Below are 26,763 nucleotides of genomic sequence, written 5' to 3' on the forward strand. Positions count from 1 at the left end.
TAGGAAGGAGTCTCAAAATCTATGTGTAAACTTAACCCAAATACAGTTGGCTGGCCCCTAAACTGTGTTTGTGTGAGGAAAACTCCAAGGGACCTGGTAGAAAACAGCTGAAAGGCTGAAAGAACTGAGAAGAGATTCAACTCCTCTCCGGCACAGAGGAGACAAAGTTTGGAATTTGAGTTCAGCAAAGTTAACTCCTTCTAGAACAAAAATCAACACTCATCAAAGGAAGATAATAGAATCTGTAGCCTCTACAATGTATTATAGTAATCAGTATGTCCAGTAGAACAAAATTACTAGATAGTTGAAGAAGCAAGAAAATGTGACCCACAATTAAGAGAAAAAGTAGAAACAACCCCAAGGTGACCCAGATGTTGGTCTTGTAGACAATAACCATAAAACAGCTATTATAAATATGTTTAGCAACTTAGAAAATAAAGTAATAATGAACAGGTATGGAATCTCTGCCAAGAGATATAAACTAAAAAATAACAATTTTGGAACTGAAAACTATAGTATCTGAAATAAATACACTAGATGGGCATAGCAGAAGATTGGAGAGGCCAGAAATAAAAAGGTTCGGTTAACATGAAGACAATTCAATCTGAAGAACACAAAGAAAAGAGATTTTTAAAAGCCCAATGAACATATCCTCAGGGACCTGAGGGAAAATATCAAGCAGTCTAAAATGCATGTAAATGGAGTCCTGGGAGAAGAAGAGAAAGATAATGGGGGCACACATTGTTTGAAAAAATAATGGTCAAACATTTTCCAAATTTGCTTCAAAAACATACAGATCTAACAGGCTCGGAGGCCCTCCTGCAAAGCAGGATAAATAAAAGGAAATTTTTACCTAGGCGCATTATAATGAGTATGCTGAAAACTATAGTTGTAAAGAGATAATCTTGAGAGCAACCAGATAAAAACAATGCACATTGTCTTAAGACAGGTTTCTCAATCTTGGTACTATTAACATGTGGGGCTGGATAATTCTCTCTTAAGTGGGAAGGGCTATTCTGTGATTGTAGGAGATTTGGCAACATCCTTGTCCTCTAACCCCTAGGTTGCCCCCACCAACACACACACCATTGAGAACCACTGTGTTAAGGCAACAGTAAACATGCAGGTGACTAAAAAGACTATATGTTTTCTCTTAATTTATTTAAAAGCAAAAATTGTAACATATAGGGTTTATAATGTGTATTGATATAGTATATTTGATAGCAATAGTGTAAAGGACAATAAGGTAAATGAAATTATGGTTTTGGGGTTATTATATTTTACATGAAGTACATCAAAAGTAACTCTAAGTAGGCTGTGATAAGTTGTGGAACGCATATTGTAATCCATACAGCAACCATTAAATTATACAAAGAGATATAGCTAAAACACGAACAGTTTAATTACAATGAAATTTTGAAAACATTTGATTAAGCCAAAATATGCCAGGAAAGACAAAAGCAACTAGGTCTAATAAAAAACAAATATCTGAGTGGTAAACCTAAATTGAACAGTAGTAATAATTATATCAAATGAAAATAGACTGTGTGCTCCATTTATAACAGATTTTCTTTTTTAATATTTAAAAATTTTTAATTTTAGGTTTGAGGGTACACGTGAAGGTTTATTACATAGGTAAACACATGTCACAGGGTTTTTTTGTGCATATTATTTCATCACCCAGGTATTAAGTGCAGTACCCAATAGTTATCTTTTCTGCTGCTCTCCCTCCTCCCACCCTCCACCCTCACGTAGACAGCAGAGTCTGTTGTTTCATTCTTTGTGTTGGTAAGTTCTTGTCATTTAGCTCCCACTTACGAGTGAGAACACACGGTATTTGGTTTTCTGTTCCTGCATTAGTTTCCTAAGGATAAAAGCTTCCAGCTCTATCCATGTTCCCACAAAAGACATGATCTCGTTCTTTTTTATGGCTGCATAGTGTTCCATAGTGTATATGTACCACATATCCAGTCTGTCATTGATGGGCATTTAGGTTGATTCTATGTCCTTGCTATTGTGGATAGTGCTGCATTGAACATTTGTGTGCATGTGTGTTTATGATAGAATAATTTATATTCCTCTGGGTATATACCCAGTAATGGGATTGCTAGGTCTAATGGTAATTCTGTTTTTAGCTCTTTGAGGTATTGCTACACTACTTGCCACAATGGTTGAACTAATTTACACTCTCACCAACAATGTATTAATGTTCCCTTTTCTCCACAACCTCACCAGCATCTGCTATTTTTTGACATTTTAATTATGGCCAATTCTGATTGGTGTGAGATGCTATCTCATTGTGGTTTTGATTTGCATTTCTCTAATATTCAGTGATATTGAGCTTTTTTTCATATACTTGTTAGCCACATAGTATGTCTTCTTTTGAGAAGTGTCTGTTCATGTCCTTTGCCCACTTTTTAATGGGGTTGTTTGTTTTTTTCTTGTAAATTTAAGTTCCTTATAAGTGCTGAATATTAGCCCTTTGTCAGATGCATAGTTTGCAAAAATTTTCTCCCATTCTGTAGATTGTCCATTTACTCTGCTGCTAGTTTCTTTTGCTTGCAGAGGCTCTTAATTAGACTCCACTTGTCAATTTTTGCTCTTCCTGAAATTGCTTCTGGTGTCTTGTCATGAAATCTTTGCCCGTTCCTGTGTCCAAGGAACCATATTGCACTAAAACCGCCAGTAAAATGTTGAATAGAAGCAGTAAAAATATATATTCACACCTTGTTGAAACTCTGTTGGAACAGGCACATAGACCAATGGAACAGAATAGAGAGCCCAGAAATAAGGCTGGACATCTGCAACCATCTGGTCTTTGACAAAGTTGACAAAAGCAATAGGGTAAAGACTCCCTATTCAATCAAAGGTGCGGGGATAACTGGCTAGCCATATGCAGAAGATTAAAGCCAGACCTCTTCCTTACACCATATACAAAAATCAACTCAAGATGGATTAAAGACTCAAATGTAAAACACAAAATTATAAAAACCCTGGAAGACAACCTAGGCAATACCATCCTGGACACAGGAACACACAAAGATTTTATGACAAAGTATGGCCCGTACACAAAGGGAAAAGTAATTAATAGAAATTGTCCATAAGGAAGTGCAAACACTTACTAGACAAAGATTTAAAATATTTTCAAAGAATTAAAGGGAGCCATGTCTCAGGAACTTTTAAAAAGTATGAGAGGCCAGGCACAGTGGCTCACGCCTGTAATCCCAGCACTTTGGGAGGCCGAGGCAGGCAGATCACGAGGTCAGGAGATCGAGACCATCCTGGCTAACATGGTGAAACCCCGTCTCTACTAAAAAAATACAAAAAATTAGCCAGGTGTGGTGGCGGGCCCCTGTAGTCCCAGCTACTCGGGAGGCTGAGGCAGGAGAATGGCGTGAACCCAGTAGGCGGAGCTTGCAGTGAGCCAAGATTGCGCCACTGCACTCCAGCCTGGGTGACAGAGCGAGACTCCGTCTCAAAAACAAACAAACAAAAAGTATGAGAACAACATCTCATCACATAGAGAATATCAATAAAGAGAGAGAAATTATTTTTAAAAATCAAATAGAAATTCTGGATTTGAAAAGTATGATAACAAATGAAAAATTTACTACAGTACAGCAGCAGATTTGTGCAGGCAGAAGAATCAACAAACTTGGAATGTAGGTCAATTGAAATTATCCAGTCTGAGAAACTGAAAGAAAAGAGAATGAAGAAAAATGAACCATAATAATGTAGGCAAGGATGTGGAGAAGTGGGAATCCTCATACAGAGCTGGGGGTTGGTGGGATGTAAAAGGGTGCAGCTGCTTTGGAAGAGTGTGGCAGTTCATCAGATGTTAAGCATAGAATTACCAGATGGCCCCAGGATTTGACTCCTAGGTATATCCAAGAGAATTGAAAACTTGTGTCTGTCCACAAATGTGTACATGCATTGGCACAGCAGCATTATTCATAATAGCCAAAAAGGAAAACAACCCAAATGTCCATCCAGCGATGAATGAATAAACAAAATGTGGTAATATTCATGTGATGGAATATTATTCACCCATAGAAAGGAATGGAGTACTGATCCATGCTACAACATTGGTGAACCTCGTGAACATTATGCTAAATGAAATAAGCCAGACAAAAAGTTCACATATGATATTCCATTTATATGAAATATCCAGAATAGGCAAATCCATAGAGAATGTAAGTAGATAGTGGTTATTGCGGGCTGGAGGAAGGAGGAGTTGGGGAGTATGAGTAACAGGATTTTTGGAGGGAGGGGAGAGTGATAAAAATACTCTAGAATTCAGTTGTGGTGATAGTTGTTCACAAGTTGGTGAACCTTGTGAATCAACAAATTTTGGACTCTTTAAAAAATAAGCTTCAACTGTACTAAACAGAGAATAGCATTTTCATTTAGTGTTTTAGAGATCCTAAAAGTAGTTAGTTATGAGCAAACGGATCAGATCAATTTTTCAAGATCTAGGTCTAATTAGAAATCAGTTTTAAATGGACTACCCCTTCCATTTCTCTAGTTAGTTGTAATAATTAACTAGAATTGCCATTGAGCTGTAGTTATGAATTTTCTCAAAAACTGCACGTCTTGAATATTTGAACTGTGATTGAGAAAACTTAAATCAGAAATAAATTATTTAAAAATTTGTAGTATACACTCTAGCAGTAATAATAGCATTATAGTCAGCTATGTAATCCTGTCAATATGAATGTACAAATTGAGTCTGAAATTTCAGATTCTGAGGTCCATCTATGTCAAATGGTTGGGAGAAGCCTACCTTAAAAGAGAAGTTTTTGAGCCAATTTATTAAATGTCTATTAAACACCTAAATCTAACATCTAATTATAATCAGTCAATTCTTCCCCCTTTAATTAAAATAGGTAAAAATGTATCTTAAGCACCTTTCCAGTTTGACATAGTCATTAGTCTCAGTAATGTAAAGAAAAATGTAAGAGGTTTTTCAGCTGTTTGATGTGACTGTGTAAGTTGTGATTTTTTGTTTTGTTTTGTTTTGAGACAGAGTCTTGCTCTGTCACCCAGGCTGGAGGGCAGTGACGCAATCTCGGCTCACTGCAACTTCCACCTCCTGGGTTCAAGTGATTCTCCTGCCTCAGCATCCCTAGTAGCTGGGATTACAGGTGCCCACCACCATGCCCATCTAATTTTTGTATATTTAGTAGAGACAGCGTTTCACCACATTGACCAGGCTGGTCTTGAACTCCTGACCTCAAGTGATCTGCCTGCCTTGGTCTCCCAAAGTGCTAGGATTATAGGTGTGTGCCACCGCGCCCAGCCTGATTTTTGTTTTTCATTTGACACTTGTCATACGTGGTAGTTGTCCAGCATGCAGCACAGCAGTGCTATCTGCTTGCACAGTGTGTTCTTGTGTTGCCCTGATTCCAGAGATCTCCCCTGCCAGGAGGCTGACTGCCTGTTCCAGGGAATCAACCACAGAATATATGATGAGATGATGTGATGAGGGGAAGAGGAAAGAAAAATGAACAAAAGACCTGGAAAATGAATGCTTGGTCCTTTCATACGGAGCCTAATGCTGCCACCCAGTGGTCAAATAATGCAGACAGACTTGCCAAAAAGTACATTATATTATGTAATGAATGCTGTGTGGATTTTTGTATGGACCGTGATAGATCCGAATCTTGTGACAAACACCCACCATACAAAATATGTTTTAAAACATAAGCCTACTTTAAACAACAATTATGGGAGCACAGGTTATCTGTATATTAACCCTAGACAATAACTTGGAAAGTACTCTTAAAAAGTGATTTTGGTTAAAAACTGGAATTAAGGAAAGCAAGCTATTGAAATGTATTTTGGCTGGGCGTGGTGGCTCATGCTTATAATCCTAGCACTTTGGGAGGCCGAGGTGGGTGGATCACCTGAGGTCAGGAGTTCGAGACCAGCTTGGCCAACAGGGCAAAACCCCGTCTCTACAGAAAATACAAAATATTAGCCGGGTGTGGTGGTGCACGCTTGTAATCCCAGATACTCAAGAGGCTGAGGCAGGGGAATCGCTTGAGCCCGGGAGGCAGAGATCCCGCCATTGCACTCCAGCCTGGGCAACAGAGCGAGACCCTGTCTCCAAAAAAAAAAAATTAGTGCTGTGCAATACCTTTTTGGGGATGAATCATTAAATCCAAAGTTAGGACTTAACCATTACTCATATGAAGAAAGACAAGTAGCTGAGAGGCAAAATATGAATATGAACATTGGAAACATTTGTTATGTATATATGAGACAGAGACATCTTATTAGTTATATCATTAATGTCACAGAATGAAACATATTGATTTTGAAACATTTTTAACAATGGGAGAAAGTTATATTTTTAAATAAAATTTAAAAAATGTTTAATGCAGAAATGATAATAAAATTAATTCATGTTTCTGTAGGTCTGAAATCTAAAAGCTGGACTTGAAGCTATAAGAAAGGGACATTAGGGGCTTGATTCAGATCTCAGGAGAACTAGTGCAATCCAATTTTGGTTCTCCATATACCTGACTCCACTGAAGAGACAAGACTTAGAAAAGGTGAAGTGGGGCTGAAGGTAAGGGTGAGACTGAGGAGTCCTTGAGGCAGAATTTTCTGAAAACAAATTTAATTTTGTATTTAAAGGGCTACCTGCTAGATGCTTATATTCTTTTCAGAAGAACAACAATAATATCTTTAATTGGACTGATAGCAGTTGAGCCTAATGGAATTCACTGTTGACATTAACATATCCCAAAGGAATCTTCTGAGGGATAGTCAAGATTCCCCTTTCCCCAATTCTTACTATAGCTTTGAAAACTAGCCACCAGTTCAGTTATTGACATGAGCTTAAAAATTGAGCTTAAGACACATTGTAAGTATTAAACTGGCAGTCAACAAATGATATTGTGACATTGTTTCTACATTCACTTGGAAATCAATGGGATAAAAGAAAGTCTACATTTACATGAAAATAAAAAGATTTGCTTTAATAAAAGAAAATTAATTTTTTAAAACCCAAGAACAAAATAGCGACTGCATAGAGAATGGGTTTCATAGTAGATGTGTGCGAAAGATTGGGATTGGTGAGCAACAGTTAAAAGAGCCAACTAATTTGAAATTCTAACGAGAGGGCAGGTGCCCAAAGCGAGAAGCACATTAATCTTTGCTTTGGTAGGCTCTGGTAGATTACGGTGTCCAGTTTTTCCATGTCAGAGTGTCAGAAACCATGGCCCATGACTATTTACTGAAGGAACTGGGAATGGATGCTTAGAAAATATTTTTTGAAAGGTAGTCATTTACTCATTCAACCAGTATATACTGAATGTCTACTATATGACAGGGCTGTTCTGGGCACTAGGGATATGGCAATGAACAAAACATCAAAATTCTTATAAGAATGGAACTTACATTTAGGGGGAAAATTAGTAAAAGAAATAGTGATCGCTGCAGAGAAAATCAGGTGGAGGCTAAAGAGTGTCTGGGAAGTCTTGGAGTTTAAATACGTGGTCAAGGAAGGGTTCATAGTAAAACTGATTCTTGGGCAAAGACCAGAACTTTAGGGAGTGTGCCACATGAATATCTATGTAAAGTACATTCCAGGGACAGGGAACAGCAAGTGCAAAGGTACTGAGGCAGAAACATGCTTGGTCTGTTAAAGGAACAGCAAGCAACCTTTAGGGCAGAAGAGGAGGAAGCAAAGTGGAGAATAGGAGATGATGTAACAGTGGGGTGGGGGAGGCAGAGGGCACAGACAATTTAGGAACTTTTAGGCCTTTGTAAGGACTTTGGCTTTTACTCTAAGATAGAAAGCCACTGGGATGCTTTGAGTAGAGGGATAATTGACTGTATTTATAGTTTAACATGTCTAGCTGCTGTGTCAAATAATGAATGTAGAACATAGCAGGGTGAGTTAGGGAGCTGCTGTGGTACAATCCAAGTAAAAATGCTGACTTGGACAAGCCTGGAAGCAGCAGAGGCAGTGATAAGTGGCTGGACTGGAGACATTTTTGGAAGGTGGAGTCAATGGGGTATACGAGGGTAAGAGAGGAGCCAAGTACCCGAGAGTTTTGGCCTAGAAAAATGAATTTGTTATTGATTGAGATAGGTAAGACTGTGTGGGTGGAGCAAGTTTTATGGGTACGTTTTAGACATAAGATCCCTAAGTGAAGATGTTCCCCTACTGGTGTTCATTATACAAGTCTGGAGGTAAGGGGAGAGTTAAGGGCAGAGGTACATATTTGAGAACCATCACATTCCTGTAAATCGCTATAATTGTGAATTGCATGAAATTGGATGAGATCACCAAGGAAGTAAGGGCAAGTAAAGAGACCAGGGGTCAGTCACTGTGCATCTTAAGATTTCTCTTTCGATTTTGTTTTCTTGGAGAAATAGAAAGCAAAGCATCAGCTGAGAGTGAAGATGAGGGTGTGTTGTTGGAGCTTCGAGAAAAGAGAAGGCTTGAAATAGTCACTTAGGGGAGTGGAGATCAGTGGGCAGGGTAGGGTGGGGATATAGTAGGATTGCCCGGGGACACGAGGGTGAGGGGCCTCCACTGAAGTTATGCCCATTCTGATAAGGAAGTATTAGACTTGGATTGTGGTTCCAAAGTACAGAATGGAACCACTGGATGCAAACTATTCATAGAGTGGTTTCAGCCAACCCTAAAAATGACCCTGCTAAAGATGAAGTCCCCTAAAATGACTATTGTGTTTGATTTCCACCTGAATATTAGACATGTAAAACTAGAATATTATAGCTTCTCTAACGGTCTTCCTTTTGTTTGGTATTCAAAGCATAAGTGCTCATCAAAATTGTTTTCAGATTTTCTAAGTATACCACTTTGTTCTGTCTCATCTGTAAGTTTCATGCTACATTTTAAATCAAGTCTTAAATCACATAATCTGTGTGTGTTTGCTCACGTGCATGTATCTAATAGGGACAAGTTCAATGGCCTCCTGGTGAGACCTAATAATGCCTGTCTCCTTCATTGCCATACTTTTTACAGAGCTGCTTATTAATCTTGCCATATTCCAAGATCAAGGGTATGGTCCTGTTTATAGTCCTTAGCCTGGTGTTCCAGCCCTCCATGACTGAGGCCAGCTTCATTTTTCAACCTCATTTGCCACTGCCCTCTTCTGCCTGCCAGCTGCTACCATCACAGGCCTGGCTTTTTTGCCATCTGCCTTTGACCCTGGAAGGGTCACCACCTATCTCTTTATGTCCATATCTGACCTCATCTCCAAATCCTAACTCAGATGCTATCTTATCCATGAAACCAGTGCCTGTACCTTTCAAACCCCCTCCCCCATTTTCCTTGTCTGGAAAAAGCTTTAGCACTTCACTTCTATTTCTCTTTTGTCAAAGTGACAGTCCCCTTTTAGAATTATGTTTTGCATTCCTCTTCCTTCCCCTCCTAGGATATGAGCTATGGGAGGGCGTAGTCCAAGTTTCATTCATCCAGGTACACCTCATAGCACACAAGCCAAGTGCCTGCAATAGACCACTTATGAAGCAATGGATGTCTAGATCCTACAAATACAAAATAGAAGGAAAAACATTTGCTAACTTTATGTTCTTTCCCTCTTTGGTGTTTTGTTGTTGTGGTGGTGGTGGTTCTTATGTAGGAATTTATATTATTTTTCCCTCTTTTGTGTTTTGTTGTTGTTGTGGTTGTGGTTCTTATGTAGGAATTTATTTCTCCCAGATCACTGAGCTTTCTTTCAAAATTTTAAATCATCATTCCCCATTCACCAGTCCTTAGACTAGAAGTTAGATATCTTTGATAGGGCGTATCAGAAGGATTGCCTTTCTCCCAGTATCACATGGGCTACAGTGAAACCCATTATCTTTTTTTTTTAAGGTTTAAATTTTTAATTGTGATGAAAACATAAAATTACTATTAAATATTTAAGTGTACAGTTTAGTAATGTTCAGTATATTTACATTATTTTGCAACAAATCTCTAGATTTTCATTTTACAAGAGTAAAATCTGATAATTAATAAACTGCACTTTTCCCCCTCTCTCCTCAGCTCCTGAAGAGAACATCATTTGACTTTCTGTTTTTATAACTGGGACTAACTTTTATATCTCACATTAGTGTAATCATACCATATCTGTCTCTTTTTGAATGTCTTATTTTACTCAACGTAATGTTTGCAGGCCTTGTCTTTATTGTAAGATGAGTGACACCCACTTTTATTTCCTGTTCTAATATTTTCCTGTGCTGCTCAGTGAAGTTTTTTGTTGATTTCATAGGTCTCAGTTGGTTCTCACTGTGAATGGTGTAGCACCATTGGGAAGCCCTTTGAATAAAAGAATGTAATAAATTTCCTATCGGGCTTCTGAAAGTGAAGATGGTATAGAAAGACAGAAACGCAGGCTGTTGCTTTGCTGCATGCCAAGACACGAAAGAATAGATAACTACATGGCAAGAAGAATTGGGGAAGGTGGGTGAGAAGAGCAGGAGCATCCCAGATCCCAGAGTGAGCCATCTGCTTCCCTCCCCCGGTCTTTGGAAAATCTCATTTGTAGAATGGACTGATGACTTATAAGAGGAGGAAAGCTGCTAAAAAGAGTTCTTTATACCTGAAGTAAGGTCTGACGGTATTAGTGGCTGGGGTCCAACGTTCAGAAAGATCACCTACCAGTGAAGGGGCCCTAATGAAGAAGGCAGCTGGAGAGAATAATGAAGAGGCTGGAGACTGGGAGGAAGGGTTTTTGGGGCAGAGGCTCCATCTAAGAGGTGAGCAAGCTGTTTGGTGCAGCAGCCCTTCTCTAGGGCTGAACCCCTTGTCACCATCAACTCAGCTTCAACAACTGTCAACTTACGGCCGGTCTCCTTTCATCTACCCTCTCACCTGCTTCCCTTCCAACATATTCCAGCACAAACCCCAGACATACTTTACTACCAGGAAAAAAACGTCGAGACGGAAATTCAAGCCAGATTCTTTGCCCATCAGCTTCACTCTGTGAAACATTCCTTTACACTGGGCTTGTGTGAAGACGCTTTGTATTGGTCTGTCCCCACAGTAAGCCACATTGAAATGAGATACCAGAGGACGCAGCGTTCTTTCAGGCTTGTCATCCCTCTTCCTAACATGGACCACTGAGAACTACTTTAGCAAAGAGTTGAAAGAGACCTATCATCTGTTCCCTCTGAGGCTGGCTCCACTTTTAAAAATTGTGATCGTTGTTGGTTCAAAAACAATTGCAGTTTTAATTGCAATGTGAGAAGGCTCCTGTGTGTTGCTGGAAGCTTTACTCATGAGTCATTTCTAAGTTCTTGCATATTAAGTCACATAATTCTGCTTTGATAAGCTTGCCGCACTTACTTTTGTCAAAGCTAAAACTAAGAGGCATTAAGCTGAGCAGTGCTACACCATCTGATTTACTGTGCTGATCACTGTGACCACTTGTGAGGACATTTGGCCCATTTTCAGGTCAGAATCTCTGGGATGGTGCCTGAAAACCTGCATTTTAATATGCTCGCCAGGCGATTATTGTGGAGACCAAAGCTCTGAGCTTCCCATTGCTCTCTAGAATGTATCATGTTGTTTTCCTTGATGTCATTTGTCAGTTTCTACACCTGCTGATTTATTCTCTCACCACTCCTCTTGTCACCAGGCACACTTAACATCTAATTCAATATGCAGCTTGATGTCTTAGCCACTCCTCCTTCAGAGGAACACTGACTTTCGGTGTCGATATTCTGATTCCGTGGGTTTAACTAGCTGAAGCAGCTGCATGCAGTACTCTAATTTTTTCTTTTCCCAAAATGTTGGGGTTGGGAGTGAAGGTGGTGAGACTGGTTTGTGTCTTGCAGAAGTTCCAAAGGTGATGTTGATACAGAAATTTAAAAGTCTTATTTAACAAAGGGGTTTGTGTATTTTTTGATAGTTTGGGTATTTATCCTGTTCTGTATTTACCAACTCAAAGTAGAATGCCTTTCTTATAAATATCTTTAATGAATAAGCCAACTTTAGATTTTAAAACTAGCTGCAATTTTATTTTCTCATAGGTGTCATCTTTAAGAAATGAAAAGCGAGGCTCATCATATCTCATCTCTGCCCCAGAAGGTGGTTCAGTGGAATGTGTTGACCAGCATTCTCAGGGCACAGGAGCATATTACATGGAAACTTACTTAAAAAAGAAGCGAGTGTACTGAGTTAAGCTCTCTCCTAATAACCCCCTAAGGTTCTCTGCAGTATCTCTGCTGTTCATCGCTGCCTTAACTTCATTCAAACTAGCCATATCCTTTAAATACGGGTTTATAATTTCCCAGAAGGAACTGTGTTGTGCAGCAGGCAGAAATGCCAAATAAAAAATAGCAATAAGAAGAGACATCAGTTGAGGACATTTTCCACTAGAGTCAGATGCATCTTAATCAGTGTGCTAACTTACAGTCCATTGGAGAAACTAACAATGTTCCAATATTCCTTGTTTTAGGACTGGGAATAATTTTGACACCATATATAAAAGTTTGAAGCAATAAATGGGAAACAGTGTTGTTTCCTGAGCCTTAGAAGAATGAGTTTCTTATAAGCCAATGTGCATTTCAATTTACTTTCCCTAGAAGTAATTGCATTTATAGATTTTTAGGACTTTTCCTAGAACTACAAGGGTGCAAGTACCAAATGTGCTGATGGTAATATTATAAAGATGCTCTACATGCACACTCAATTACGCCCACACCAGCCATGCAAAATTAAACCCGGTAAGAGAGAGTGATGTCCAAGGTATCCACTACTACCGATGCTTTAAGATGTTTACCATTTATACCTTCTGTGAAAAATAGAAGGTATTTTAAGAAAAGTAGCTTTGGTGATCTAATAAAGGGTTTGGCAAACTACACCCTGGGTCCACATTTGGTCTACCACCCACTTTTGTGGTGCCTGCAAGCTAAGACTAATGTTTACATTTTTAAATGGCTGGAGGAAAAAAGAAGAAAACTTATGAAATTTATATGAAATTCAGATTTCAGTGTCTATAAATAAAATTTTATTGGGACGTTGCCATGCTCATTCATTTACGTGTTGTCTATGGCACTCTTATGCTACAAGGGCAGAACCGATTAGCTTCAACAGAGACTGTATGGCCTGCAAAGACCATATGGCCTAAAATTTCAACTATCTGGCTGTTTATAGAGAGTTTGCCGATCCCTGATCTAATAGCAACTATCCCTTTCAATTAACCTAAAGACAGACCTTTAGCCTTTGAGACAGACTTGTAAGTGGAAAGGAACATGGGTTTCTGTGCTCATTTCATAGCATAGACTAGTAATGATCTAATGATTAGAATGGGGCCTATTTTGATCACTAAATGCCCTATTTCCACAATATAGTAAAGCAGTCAATACTGCACTTTCTGATGGAGTCTTAAGGAGTCACAGTATTTATAACCATTTTGAGCTAATAAGCTATACCTCACTCTCTGCTTTCTCTCTCACTCTTTTTGATAGTGTGTTAGGGTGAAAAATCAGTTGTTTAACCTAATTTACTTGTGAAAAGTTTTATCATCTTTATAGAATATGACTTTTGACATCACCATTTCTTGAAGACCTTGGTATTAAATGCATGAGAAACCTTTTGCCAGCCAGAAATTTCTAAGTTTGTTTATTGTTATAAGACTGTAATTAATTGATAGGGAATTTGGGATCTCGATCCGGGGCTTTTTGAAATCAGATCTTTAAATATCTCGTCACTTTGGGGACTTGTTATTTTTAACTATGATGTGGATATCCTGTTTTAATTAATTATGATGTCTAGAATTGGTACATATGTTGTATGCTTTGTAAAGAATTTCACTTGGTCTAATTTATTGCATATACTAGCTTCTGTTGGAAAATGACAACTAGAAAGTTTAAGGTAATTTCTAAGTATACTACCTATAAATAACTGATAAAAATTAGGCATCATTCAGTGATGCAGATGACTAATGGGTTTTTCACCCCCTGCACTTCTCTTTTTCTCATTTTCCTGTTGCATTCAGCCTCTTCAGTGCTTAGTCACACCTCCACTATAGTGCAAACAGAAGAAAGGAAAGATGATGGTGAATTTTGCATCAGAGCTTCAAAAAGTCAAAGCAGGAGGAGGTTGAAGGAACTAAAACAAAGGTGTCTGTCTGGACTGCAGCACAGTGGACATGCCATCCATACTGGCCTGTGCCCCGTTATCATCACTGGGCACAACAGTGAAGTGCAAATCAAGAGTTTGTTGTTTGTTAGTAGTAAGGACCATAACCCTCCCCTTCCTCCCCCGAAAACAACTATACTGTTTGTTATTATTTTTCTATGTAAGCAAATTGTTTGAAATGCTTTGAAAATGAAATCTTAATATTAAAAGGCACATGCATGTAAAGTCTTTCTTTAGTATATTTATTTGTATAAAGAGTAAACAAAGTGCATATAGAGTGGCCACAGGTTTGACACAGAGACCTTAGTGATGGTGTAGGCTATGAACAAATTTAAATGGCAACTTCACTGCTGCCACTGAACCAATCCTGAATTTGGGCTCAACAGGTGAAAAGTAACAATATCAAATGAATACTAAACAGCATAACAAAAAGATTTTCAGACTCTTGGTCGTGAAGACCTTAATTAATTAATTGTTCACATTGAATCAGTGACTAAACATTTTTGATTACCCAGCTACCTCCAAACAAACTGAAAACTGTCTAGTGGATCCTGAAGTCCATAGTGCCTCTAGCCGCGTCTTTCAAGTGTTGCACCATAGGGTGATGGTAAAAACAGGGATCAACCCTTGCAGATCGGTGGTAAGTATGGAAACACCCTAAGAACAGTGCAGCGTATGTGGTATTCAGACTGGTTGCATACAGCATTCAAAACCAATGCTGGAATAGCTTGCCCCAAAGTGGTAGAATTATAAAAGGATATACATTGACGTTTCTTAAAAGCATGTGTAATAGCATCCAGGCTCTGGGAATGAGTTCTGATTAAAGGTATACTGCTTAGGAAAGCACTGGCACAGGCTTAGTTCTCAAGAATTAACATGCAGCAAATTATCTATTCCACAGCTATCCCCCCGTGTAGAACCAGTTTTCTCAAAAATGGGTGCTAGTGGTCACCCAAAGGAGCAGGAGCTAAGCCACTGGAGAAACAAAGTTTAAGTCCTACTGGTGAGAGAATACAGTCATTTTTGTACAGAAACAATATATACTACCTGGTATCTAATATTTCAAGAATGCATGGTCTAGTACTATATAGATATTGAAATTTGAGGGCTAAGTCCATCAATCTTTATCTATGATTAATGTGCCAGCAAAACATTTCAGATCAGCTGGCAGCAGGGAAAAGCAGTCATCTTCAGGCATTATTTTGGTCAACTCCTCTTGTTTTCAAAAATCCCCTTTTGGTATGCAGTTGTGATGGTGAACTAGCCAGATGAAATGGTGGTATATTCTTTCCACAAGGAGGAGTGCTTAAGTGCTTTCAAATATTTTGGTTGTCATTATGTGTCACTAAGTTACTGGTACCAACTTTAAAGAGGAAGTCCTTACACATATTAAGCACTACAGTGTGCCTTATACATGTATATGTACTCAAGTATGAGTTCAGTGACTTTTTGGACAGAACACAAACTTCTTTCATTAGAAATTTTTAAAAAATGGCTTGGGCATTTGTTGCAGGAGGAGGACTTGATAATCTGTGGAATTTAAATGTTATTCATGCCTCTTATTTTAAAAGTGCTTCAAATCCTTCAATAAGGTTCTGAAAGGTTGTCCGACTGGATGGTTGGAATTCCCAGCATTTCCTCATAAGTTGATAAACCTGTAAAAAGAAAGAAATAACAACAGTAAAATGTTAGATTTGGGAACTTTAAAAAATAACAGAAACACCAAGAGTAAGAAAATAATTTTGGAAATGTAAATGACTTTTCCTTAAAGACCAGAAAAACAAGAGTATTTGAATAGTTTAAAACACAGAAAATGGGATACAACTCTAGTTCATAAATAGTATTTTAACATTTGAGAAGCTCAAGGGTTGACTGGCTGCAATAAAATCCAGGTCATTCCTGTAAACCAGTTAGAGGGTGAAGCAGAATCTCAGTTCAGACTTGAACTTTCCAGACTTGGCTGCCTCACTCTCTGACTCATACTGTTCAGTGTGTCTTACACAGTCTCAAGAGTTTAGTGTTAAAGGCTCAATTCACTTAGAAAACTGAATACATATTATAAATGCTACTAATAAGTGGGATAAACTTACTTACACACAAAAAATGCTATTATATGTATTTGTCACACTAAGGCTACACCAAAACCTGTCCCTCTGGGGCAAGCAAGTGGATAAAGAGGGGCTGGCTTTTGGAGGGAATCCTTGCTCTGAACCTAACTGGTGGCTATCATCTAGCTCCAAAGGCGATTTCTCAGTTATCTTATGTGAAATTCAGCTTCAGAAAACTATTTTACAAGGACTTCACTGCATCATTTCCTGGCTCTCCCCTCCACCCATTGCTGGATAACTCAAGCTGCGAAAACATAATAGAAATGGAGTGTTATTACTGTGACGTGGCCCATAGATACCTCATCTGGACAGTTAGGTGGGCATGGCAGGCGTTTTCCTTCTTTTAATGTATTCACAAGTCTTGTGACTGTCATCTGGCCATGGGTTGGGCCTATCATTTTCAGGAACAACTATATAAAAACCAAACAAAACGTTTAACTTTGCAAGTATTTACATAAATGGCAAACAGATTAAAGTGAAATTTCTATAATCAACTGGAAATTTAAGTAGCAATAAAAAGGCTTTTCTCCTTAGTAACTTTAAATAAAAATCCAAGATCCTTATTAGCTTTCAATGATCTGTCTCTAACCAATGTCTTAGACTCTACCAACCACTCCTTGTGCTTGTGCTGGTCAAGGAGTCTGTTCCCAAGAAAATGATCTGATTTAGGAATGAAGGAGGCACAGACAAGGCTGGTCCCTACCCAGTGCTACCCCACTTAACTTGCTCATTTTCCCATAAAACTGCCCTTCATCTCTACACAGATAAGATCCTTGAGAGTCAAGGTCATCCTATAGAACTCCAGGCTCGTGAAAGCAAGACTTGAGAGATTCACAAATAACTGTCAAGTAGCAAACCAAGTTAAGTGGGAAAGTGACACTTTCCATTATAATACATTGATTGGATTCCATTTAAAAACAAAAGTTAACCAAGCAGAGGGATGGACACATTTTAAATGGGTACTGGATTCAAATGAAGAGAAAAGTAGGACTTACAGCCATGGGACTAGAATCTGAATCACAGTAAGTCAGCAGCTCATGCAGAGTGACTCCAAAAGACCAGACGTCAGAGGCAATATAAAATTTAGATTGCATTAAACATTCTGGAGCATACCTTGAAAGGAAGCAGAACACAAAACTTCATTTCCTGGGAGACACACTCCAACCGACATTACAGGATAACTGAAAAATCACCTCTTCAGTTTTTCTTATAATTTAATAGAGCATCTGAGTGTGTATTATATGTTTTACACGTATCACGTATATGCTGCTGTGGTGCACATCGGACCTATAGTACGGTATCCTTTACAGGCTCTCGGTAGCACATATCTGCCCTAAAATAACACGGCAAGTCTGTGCTCTTCATTTCACTGAGAACGTGCTCTCGGTACGGGAGGAGGTGGCCATGTAATGATGAACCCCAGGTCTGATTTGCCTGCAGGCTCTAAATGAGACAGCAGTGGCCTCACTGCACAATGTGGTGTTGCTGCCAGTCCTCTTCCAGCGTTACCTATTTTGCTGAATGACACCCACTTGCCCAAGCCAAAAACGAAGGCATTCCACCGCACCCAATCTCCTTATATACTCCTTGAACCTACTCACTTCTCTCAAATCCTGTCACTATCCCAGTCACTGTCCTCGTTCATGCTGTCACTAGCTCTGGCCTGAGCTGTTGAAGCAGCCAAATCAGACTCCCTGGCTTCAGACTCCCTGGCTCCAATCTTGTTCCCTTCATTCAGTGGTGGTCTTTTTAAAACAAAGTCTCCATCCTTAAACCCTCCAGCAGCATCCCATTGTTCTTGAGATGAAGTCCCAGCTCCATGACTCAAGCTTCCTCCTGCAAACCTATTCCACGATCCGACCTCGCTGAGTTTCAGTTCCTGGGAAATCGACTGCTCGTCTCATTCTTCCTAGTCACGCATGCTGTCTTGCAACCATCTGTCTAAACCCGCATGAATCTTTCAGGTTTCATCTGAATACTCATGACTTCCAGAAAACCAAGCCCAAACCCTTCTGTATGTTTCCTGTTCCATGCCATTGGCTGCCTAGCCTGTTAAACTCTAAACTCGGCCTACTTGTTCACCATATCTCCAGTACTGGCACAAAGCAGGACCTTGATGCATTTTCTTAAATGAATGAATGAGTAAGTTTAGGCTCCATAAGTGGGAGAGGTCTATGTTTGTGTCCATGTAGGATGCACCTAGGGGAGTGCTGATTGGTCATGTGGTTATGTGGCAGGGTGTGGTAGAGATGTAAGCAGCCTCTCCCCTGGACAGTATTCCCGGCTGAGACATGGTTGTAGCCACTGTGTAGGCCTTCTAACCTGGGGGCCTCTGGTGATTCATGAGACAGCCAGGTCTCCCATAGGTTTTGCTCTGCTCTGTCCAGGAGTTCCCTGAATCTGCAATGCCCACTCTGTCCTACAGCCTCCCTCTGCACGGATGTGTTTAAGAAAGGAACTAGATCGTCTCCACCTGCTCACAGTTTTAAGAACTGCATCAGATGAATGCCCTCTCCTGGGAAGCTAGGAATGTTGAGCTGGTGGTTAGATTTCTTTCATTCCTTGGAAGACGGTATCATATGAAGCTCAGTCATTTATATAGGCTGCTTTCAATGAAACAGCCTGAAAGTTGTGTTTCTTGGAGATAAATATCAATCAATTCCAAATGTTCTAAACCTTCTCTAACCTTGAGTCAGGCCAGAGGAATGAGACACATTAATATAGCCAGAAAGGGCCTATTAAAACAGTGTAAACTCTATGAAGCACTGATAAAACCTAGTAGTTTGATTCGGTTACCAAAACACAGGGCTGTCCCGGTCATCCTTGACGGTGTAATACTCCTTATCGGTTTCAATTGCTTTGGTTAAACCGAAGTCTCCAATCTTCACTTGGTGTTCACTCTCAACAAGGACATTTCTTGCTGCCAAGTCCCGGTGAACGTATTGCCGAGAACCCAAATAGTCCATCCCCTGAGACAAGTAAAAGTCAAGCACATTGCTAAAGTCACTTTAGATTGTATTATCTATCACTTCATCAGAAAAAACAGAAATGTCATTTCATTCACATATCACTGACAATTTTTTTGGTTCTGACTTTTATGCAAGAATATTAAGAACAAACTGATTCAAAGAAATACACGTTAAAATAACCATATTTAAATCCATTTACTTTCTTAGTAGAAGCTAACTTTTCATCTAAATAATGCAGAGAAAAACAAACTTAGTATAATTATCATAAACTTACCCACTTAGAGTCAAATTACAAACCAGTTACCCAGAACAGAGTGCCTGATGTCTTAATCTGTAACATGCTGTCTTTATTTTTTACCTTACAAATCTGAACGGCATATTTTAGCTGCTGTTTGAGGTTAATTTTGTTCTTGTTCTTTGGAAGATATTCCTTAAGGCTTCCCGAAGGCAGAAATTCCATGATGAGCTTAATACCGTTTCCTCCTGTTTAGAAAAAACACCCATCAGGCTGAGGCTGCCAAATGAGGGAACCACGGGAGAGGCAAGGGCGCAGGATATGAGACAGAGGCCCTGAGGTGATGCCAGCTTCGCCCCTTCATTACAGGCATGTTACTTTGACCTCTTATGCCTCAAGATCCTCAGCAGTGAATGGAGATGGTAACAGTGGTGTACCTACCTCACAGGCATAAGCGCTCACTGAGAGAACAGTCAGAGTGCTCTGTAAACCACAGGCAAATGATCATTTTCAAAAATTACCATCAGCTCACTGTCAATTTCACTACCATGAGTAGATGCTGGCTTGCAAATAAGATACAATTATTAGTAAATAATACTTGCCACTTTGATTTAGACAACTAGAAAATGAAATACCCTGGCTAGTATTGTATCAGAACAGGGAAGTGGGTGGAGGTACAGTAGGAATCAGTTTCATAAGGCATAAGTGCAAGTGACATGGAGAGACAGTGCTGGAACCAGCCCCTGGATGGAGGGGGCCTGGGTGGCCTCCTCAGGAGCCCTGCAGCTGCTGAGGGATTTGACAGTACATATGACTTGGAAGCCTTGAGAGTGTGTGGGAACCACCAGCTAGCATGTCAGACGCCCAGATAAGGCCACGGGCTGCCTATTTTGCACTGGCCTTTATGACCCTAGACAGTCACCAAATCTTTAAACCAGACCCCAGCCTTGCACAACATACCGTCTTCTGTGCAGATTCCTTTGTACTTCACAATGTTCTCGTGATAGAGGTTCCTTAAGATCTCGATTTCCTTTTTCAGATCAGCTATGTGGTTACCTCCACTCTCAGGCTTCAGAGATTTAACAGCCACCTGCTCCCCTGTATTGTCCCCTTCGGGGTCATACCTGCAGAGCTCAACCTTCCCAAAGTGGCCCTGGAGGGAAAGATGCATGTGCTGTTGTCAGGGAAGCCCCAGCGTAGGCCACGGAACACACAGAAGTCTCGCTCCTCACAGCCGTTCCCCCGAGGGCCGGGGTTCTCGCTGTCTGGCCTTGTAGGCAGAAGCCTCTCACCCGGACTGTACCTGCTCATCACAGCCCCCTTGCTCTCTTGGCCTCACAAACTGTCCCCTCAGTTACTGAGCTAAGACAAAGTAGCAGGTGACGATGAACCAACTCATCAATCCCAATTTCTATGACCACAGGAAATGAAGGTTATTTCTGGGCCTGCAGGACAACTGCCGTTCTCTGAAAGCCCTGGGCTCACATTACAGGACAGGCCCCACAGCGTGGCTGAAAAGAGCAAATGCATGAGGAGTCTTTAGAAGACGTGAGATCAGGTTCCAGCCAAGCCACCTGACAGTGACACTGGTGGCCAAGTCCCCAAGGAGCTGGCTCCTGATGCACTCGCTGTATACAGAAACCGGCCAGGGGGATGGTGGGGGGAACTAAGGATGCCATGCTTCGGACAATGCCTGGCACAGAGACTGGCAAACAGCAGATCCTGGAGATGGATCAAGTCTGTTTCATTAACCAGACTACAGAAAATCTGTATAAAGATAGAATCTCAGTAGCTTCTCTAGTCACAATTAACTATTTGGAAACTCCCATTTAAGGTCCAAAGAAAAGCTGATATTCTATTTTGGGATTCTGTGCAATAAACCTATCCCTGCTTTAAAGAGCCTTACAGGGCTGGGTATGGTGGCTCATGCCTGTAACCCCAGCACGTTGGGAGGCCTCCTTGCTTGAGGCCAGGAGTCTGAGAGCAGCCTAGTCAACATAGCAAGACCCCATTTCTACAATAAAAAAATAAAAAATATTAGCCAGCATGGGGGCATGTGCCTGTAGTTCCAGCTACTCAGGAGGCTGAGGCAGGAAGATTGCTTGAGCCTGGGAAGTTGAGGCTGCAGTGAGCTATGATCACACCACTCACTCCAGCCTGGGACACAGAGCAAGACCCTGTCTCTCGGGGGCAAAAGAAAAAGAAAGAGAAGCTTACAGGATATATACGCCCAGGAAAGTGAGAGGCAAGGATTTTCCTATTCCACCATATCTATACCTACTCCCTCATCTCTCCCTCTTTCCATTCTCTTCTGTCCTGTAGAGAAAACTCCAAGTCTCTCAAGGGAGCTGCCCAGAGTCCCGTGTGCATACGCAGTCGTGCATGCAGGCAGGGACATGCATTCCGTCTGTGTCGCGTGTCACATGGAGAAAGACACAATCCCTTGTGATGAAAGTAGCCCCCAAATGCAGTAAGGTGCTTTTGCTCATGGACCTGGCCCCAGAATGAAAAAGAATGGAGAGCAGCTGTACGTGCAGAAAGTGGCGCTGTGGATGGCGGAGGGCTCTGCCATCAGCAGCAAGCAGCACGGGTGTAACTTACCTCTCCCAAGTCACGGATCCTCTTTAGGAAGCGCTTTTCAAAATGTGTGGGGTCCACCTCAGTTGCTGGTTTTTTTTCTGAAACAATATCTGGATCTAACAGAAGAGAAAAGAAAATAGAGTGAAAGGCAGGCGATTGCCAGGGATTGCCACCCAGGCTCCTGTTTCTCCCCAGGCTGGGTGAAAGCAGCACATGGCAGGTCTTACTCTGCTCTTCAAGCTTATTAATGTCTCTCATGATGGCTCGGAAGAAGGGCCTCTGATTGGGGTCGTAGTTCATGCAGCGGGTCATGAGGTCAGCCAGCTCCTTACATGATGGCGTCACCGGCCTGCACCGGCTTTCATAGAATCTCTCTTTCTGTAAACGAGAGGGGCACATGGAAGAAACCAAAGGAACCACCTACAAACTTCTCAGCCCCAGGTCAGGTGGAATCGCCAATGCCTCATTCGATTCTCAACATCTCCACTTACAGGTAGATTTCACAAATGTTTGTTACTGTGGCCTTATTCTTGCATGGGGAAATCACAGTCCTAACAGTGAATAGTCCAAATCCAAGGAGACTGGGCAGTATAGCCCAGTCCCAAAAAGCTTCATTCAAGTAAAGGCATTCAACCTTTCTGGAATACAATTGGGCAACATGTACAAAAATCTTCAGATTCTTCAAACCCTCTGATGCATTAACTTCAATGACTGAATGACTCAGAAATAAATCAGATATGAACAAATATTTATGTACAAGGATGTTTCCTGCAGAATTAGACAGAACACTGGAAATTTGAAAACTTAAATGCCAAATATAAAATTAGTCAAGTAAATTAAACAAAACAATTAACTCTTACATTAAATTTGTAAAAATTATGATTTAATCTCACAGGAAAGCACTCACAGTATTAAATGAAAAAACTCAGAATTTTATATAACTCTATCTAGCATGGCCCCAATTTTGTTTAAAAAAGAGAGATACAAACAGGTTGGAAGACAAAATGCCAAAGTGTTAACAGTGGTCAGGGATGACAAGAATGCAGTGATTGCTATTTTCTTTTTTTAATAGTTTCATTTTCAAAATTTTCCTCAACTGTTAATTACTTTAAATTTTAGAAACAAGAACTTATGCTACTTTTGGAAGATGAAGTGAAACCACTGCATTCCAGTTTCTACTTCGTAGCTGGACTCCAAGGGTACTAAGTTCCTCTCTGGTCCCCGTGGGCCCTCGGGTGGGGTGGGGTGGGCAGGCCCCAGAGGACAGGGAGGAGGGAGGACTGGAATTAAGGAGCTGAGAATTGCTCTTGTCCTTGAGTGTCACTCACACATCCCTGCGTCAGTGCAGCCTGCAGAAAAGCCATCTAACCCAAGGGGACTTAGGTGGAGAGAGACCCCTATCGTATTAAAGACAGGTCCTTCCTTACACCACCCTGTATGCTGTTCAGCCCAGGGTACGCAGCATGTGCTCGATAAATACTGACTGATGACAAAGGGTATGTTGTTTCATTTTCAAGGATCCAAGGAAGTTAAAAATAAAAATGAATTTCCCAAAAGCCTAGGCTGAAAATTGCAAATAGCAGATCTTCTGTAGATCTGATGGTTTCCCTGCGGGTTTAAGATCCTTTCCCAAGTGCTGCACCATCGTTAACTGGCAAGTCGTAAAGGTTCTACCTCTTCAATATCTCCCACCCTGCACTCTGGACTTCCGCTGCCATTTCCGGACATGGGGCTCCCATTGCTGAGAGCCTCGGGGCCCCTCTCTCCCTCCAGGTCTCTCCTCTGTCCATCCCAGCTACTGCATCCAGAAGAACATCTCAAGGCCAACCTCCAAGCCCCTCCCTCCTCCACCCAAATCCTTCCTTGTCCCATGCCACCCCCAGTAAAATGTAGGCTCTGCAGCCTGGAATCAGGGACTTTAAAAATCTGAACCCAAAAGGCCTTTCCCACCTGATCACTGTTATTCCTTTCCCCACTCCAGACACTCAAGGCCAGGCACACCAAACTACCCAGGCTCCCGGCACAGCACTGGAACCAGGCTCTCACAGCCAAAACTGATGCCTGCCCCCTCTAAACAACAGGAGCACATTCCAATTACAGTCACTGAGATGAAGGGACAGTGGTCTTTCATTGTGATTTTTACTACTTACCCCTTTTTCCACAGGTAGCTTTGGAGGAGGTCCACACCTCGCCTGTTTTGCATTCTAGCTGAGGAACCCAGGTGAGTGTTACCTGATCTGTCAAATGGGGGTAATGACACCATCCTACCTAATTTGCAGGGCTCTCAGGATGACACATTCAGGTATTCTTTCTGGAATTCTTACCATTGTTATTTTAGCCTAACTCCCTACCATACCCTAAGGGCCTCAAGGGAAGGCAAGGCCTGTATCTTATTTTATTGTGAACCTCCAACTTTTCCCAAGCTTGATGCCTGATACACAATAGGAACTCCATACATATTATATTTGTGTGGTAATTTTACTGAATAACATGCACTTAAAATCTCAAATAAATAATACTGTAACATCTATCAAGCTTGTACTGTATGCCTGTCACTCTATATGCATTATTTAATCTTCACAACAACCCTACAAGTAGTTACTGATTATCCCCATTTTACAGATGGTGAAACTGAGGCTCACGGAAGTTCAGTTACATTTGTGAGGTCACACACCCAGTAGGCCTGTGAAGAGATTCAAACCCACGCCCGTCTCTTCCCACAGTGCCAGGCTTCCAACAACTCCTGGGAAGCCCACGAGCACCTGAAAGCCCTCACTTGCCTCACGCCCTGGGAAACACCTGCTCACCTCAATCAGCGTCTTGTCTTTCAAGGGGATCTCGCCATTGTAGCAGATTTCCCAGAGCGTGGTTCCAAAGCTCCACTTGTCAGCAGCCACACTCAGGTTCTTGGAGTCTTCAACACACTCGGGGGCAATCCACGGGATTCGTTCAATGCACTCTGGAAGACAACAGACACGTTGACGGAGCAGTTTCTGGGATCTCCTGGGGATTCAATTACTGTCACTGCAGCCAGAACAGTGAGCCAATGAAGGAACTACTTCAAGCAGTGTGCCCAAACATGGCCCATGGCCACATGAGCCCCGTGGGGGGCCTGCAGGCGTGCAGCCCTCCAAGCCTTGCCCAGCGCCTCTGATACATCAGTCTGGGTCACAGCCAGCAGATGGGTCCCTGCCTCCAAGCTCCCCAGGAGGGTCGTGTGGAGCCAGGCTTCTGAAGCCCTGGCCTTAGGATCAGCAAAACATCCCAGGGTGGGGGCCATCACCCAGGGCAGGGGGACGAACGGGAGCTCGTTCAAGGACTTAAGAGAAGGCAGGAGATCAAGAACATCCTGGCCAACATGGTGAAACCCCGTCTCTACTAAAATACAAAAAAAAAAAATGACTCTCTAAAAGGAGACCAACCCCAGCCCAGCCCTTCTCTCTGCTGACTTGCCCCTGACTCGGGGTGGGGACACGGGGAAGAGAGGGGAGACACACCTTGCCTAGACAGCACCGTAATGGGGATGCCGGGGTCACTGAGCTTGATGAATGGGCCACACTCGCTGTCAATGCCCTCACGGGCCAGGAGGAGGTTTTTAGTACACACATTTCCATGGACCAGGTCTTTATCCTCCTGCAGAGTAAAAAGGTCAAGTTTAGCCAAGCTGCTCCTTCCCGCACTCTATTTCCAACCCTGGTCCCTCAGGTCATCTCTTCCTACCCCCAGCTACAGCCAGATCTGGACAGCCTGGCCCTGCCGACAATCATCTGTGTGACTTAGGCACATCACAGGTGCCCCTTGGCTCCAGCTCCCTCATCACTGAATGCAGCTAAATAGTGGGGCATATCTCATTGGGCTTCATGAGCATGACCCTGATTAGAATCTGTGAAACGCCTTAACAGCTGACCCATGGTGAGCATTCCACACATCAGCTACTACAGATGCTGGCAGTTCACTCATTCACTCAGCACGTACTGCACTGCTTTCAGCCTTGCCATCCATACGCTGCAGTATGCAGGCCGGCCCTCTGACGTGCTAACATCTCCCACCAAACAGAACTCATGTGAGCACAGGAACAGCCCCAAACAACCGTCTTCAGTAAGCACCAGGCACACCTTTGTTCAATCACAGAGCCCTGGCCCCATGGAACCCCAGGACAGGCCCCTCCAGCTGCTTGGCTAGCACCTCCTTCCTGCCACCCCTCCCAGGACACTCTGGTTTCTGGTGGGACCATTATGGACATCAGGACATTCTTACCAGGTAGCTCAGGGCACTGGCCAGCTGTTTGGCGACTTTGAATTTCCATGGTGTGGTGAGGACATCGCTTTTCCGGTGCATGAAGAGATCCAGAGGACCCCCTTCCACAAACTCTTCCACCATGATATCTATAGGCATAAAAAGAGCCATGTCTGGAACCTGTGGCGCACTCCTCTCCTTCATCCCCTTACAACAGCCCACTTCAGTGGACACTACTCGGCCTCAAAGTACACAGGTATCCTTGGGGGGTGCAAAGGTGCAGGGGCTTCAGAGCTGGAAAGACCAAGTTCAACCTCAAGCTCTTCTTCTAAACGGGTGGCACTGAGCAAGTGACACCTCTCTGAGCCTCAATTCCCTCATCTGTAATAACAGGTGGCGGCTAAATGTCACAAGGCCTGGAAAGCCTTGGTGGAGGGCCTGACACAGAGAACAAGGGCTCTTGGAACAACCGCCGCCACTGCTGCTGTTCTACAACGCACTGTG

General features: G+C 41.8%; 2 protein-coding genes across 7 annotated transcripts in view; one reads left to right on the top strand and one right to left on the bottom strand.

Moving 5' to 3' along the window:
* RAVER2 (ribonucleoprotein, PTB binding 2) overlaps nt 1-14,356 on the top strand; it is a 97,763-nt gene extending 83,407 nt beyond the window's left edge. For 2 of the 4 annotated variants that reach the window (XM_030812955.1, XM_030812957.1), the window contains exon 12: nt 12,019-14,356. In XM_030812955.1, the coding sequence (XP_030668815.1) occupies nt 12,019-12,165 (147 nt within the window). In that variant the 3' untranslated portion in view covers nt 12,166-14,356. The remainder of the gene's footprint in view (nt 1-12,018) is intronic. The other 2 variants (XM_030812956.1, XM_030812958.1) reach the window with 1 other exon arrangement.
* JAK1 (Janus kinase 1) overlaps nt 14,353-26,763 on the bottom strand; it is a 245,296-nt gene continuing 232,885 nt past the window's right edge. For 2 of the 3 annotated variants that reach the window (XM_030812953.1, XM_030812952.1), the window contains exons 15-25: nt 26,281-26,408; nt 25,521-25,656; nt 24,831-24,982; nt 22,251-22,401; nt 22,045-22,139; nt 20,404-20,596; nt 19,567-19,691; nt 19,036-19,208; nt 17,235-17,352; nt 16,539-16,649; nt 14,353-15,786 (exon numbers count right to left, since the gene is read on the bottom strand). In XM_030812953.1, the coding sequence (XP_030668813.1) occupies nt 15,691-15,786; nt 16,539-16,649; nt 17,235-17,352; nt 19,036-19,208; nt 19,567-19,691; nt 20,404-20,596; nt 22,045-22,139; nt 22,251-22,401; nt 24,831-24,982; nt 25,521-25,656; nt 26,281-26,408 (1,478 nt within the window). In that variant the 3' untranslated portion in view covers nt 14,353-15,690. The remainder of the gene's footprint in view (nt 15,787-16,538; nt 16,650-17,234; nt 17,353-19,035; nt 19,209-19,566; nt 19,692-20,403; nt 20,597-22,044; nt 22,140-22,250; nt 22,402-24,830; nt 24,983-25,520; nt 25,657-26,280; nt 26,409-26,763) is intronic. The other variant, XM_030812954.1, reaches the window with a different exon arrangement.

This window comes from Nomascus leucogenys, chromosome 5 (assembly GCF_006542625.1).
Source record: "Nomascus leucogenys isolate Asia chromosome 5, Asia_NLE_v1, whole genome shotgun sequence".
Classification (NCBI taxonomy): Eukaryota; Metazoa; Chordata; class Mammalia; order Primates; family Hylobatidae; genus Nomascus; species Nomascus leucogenys.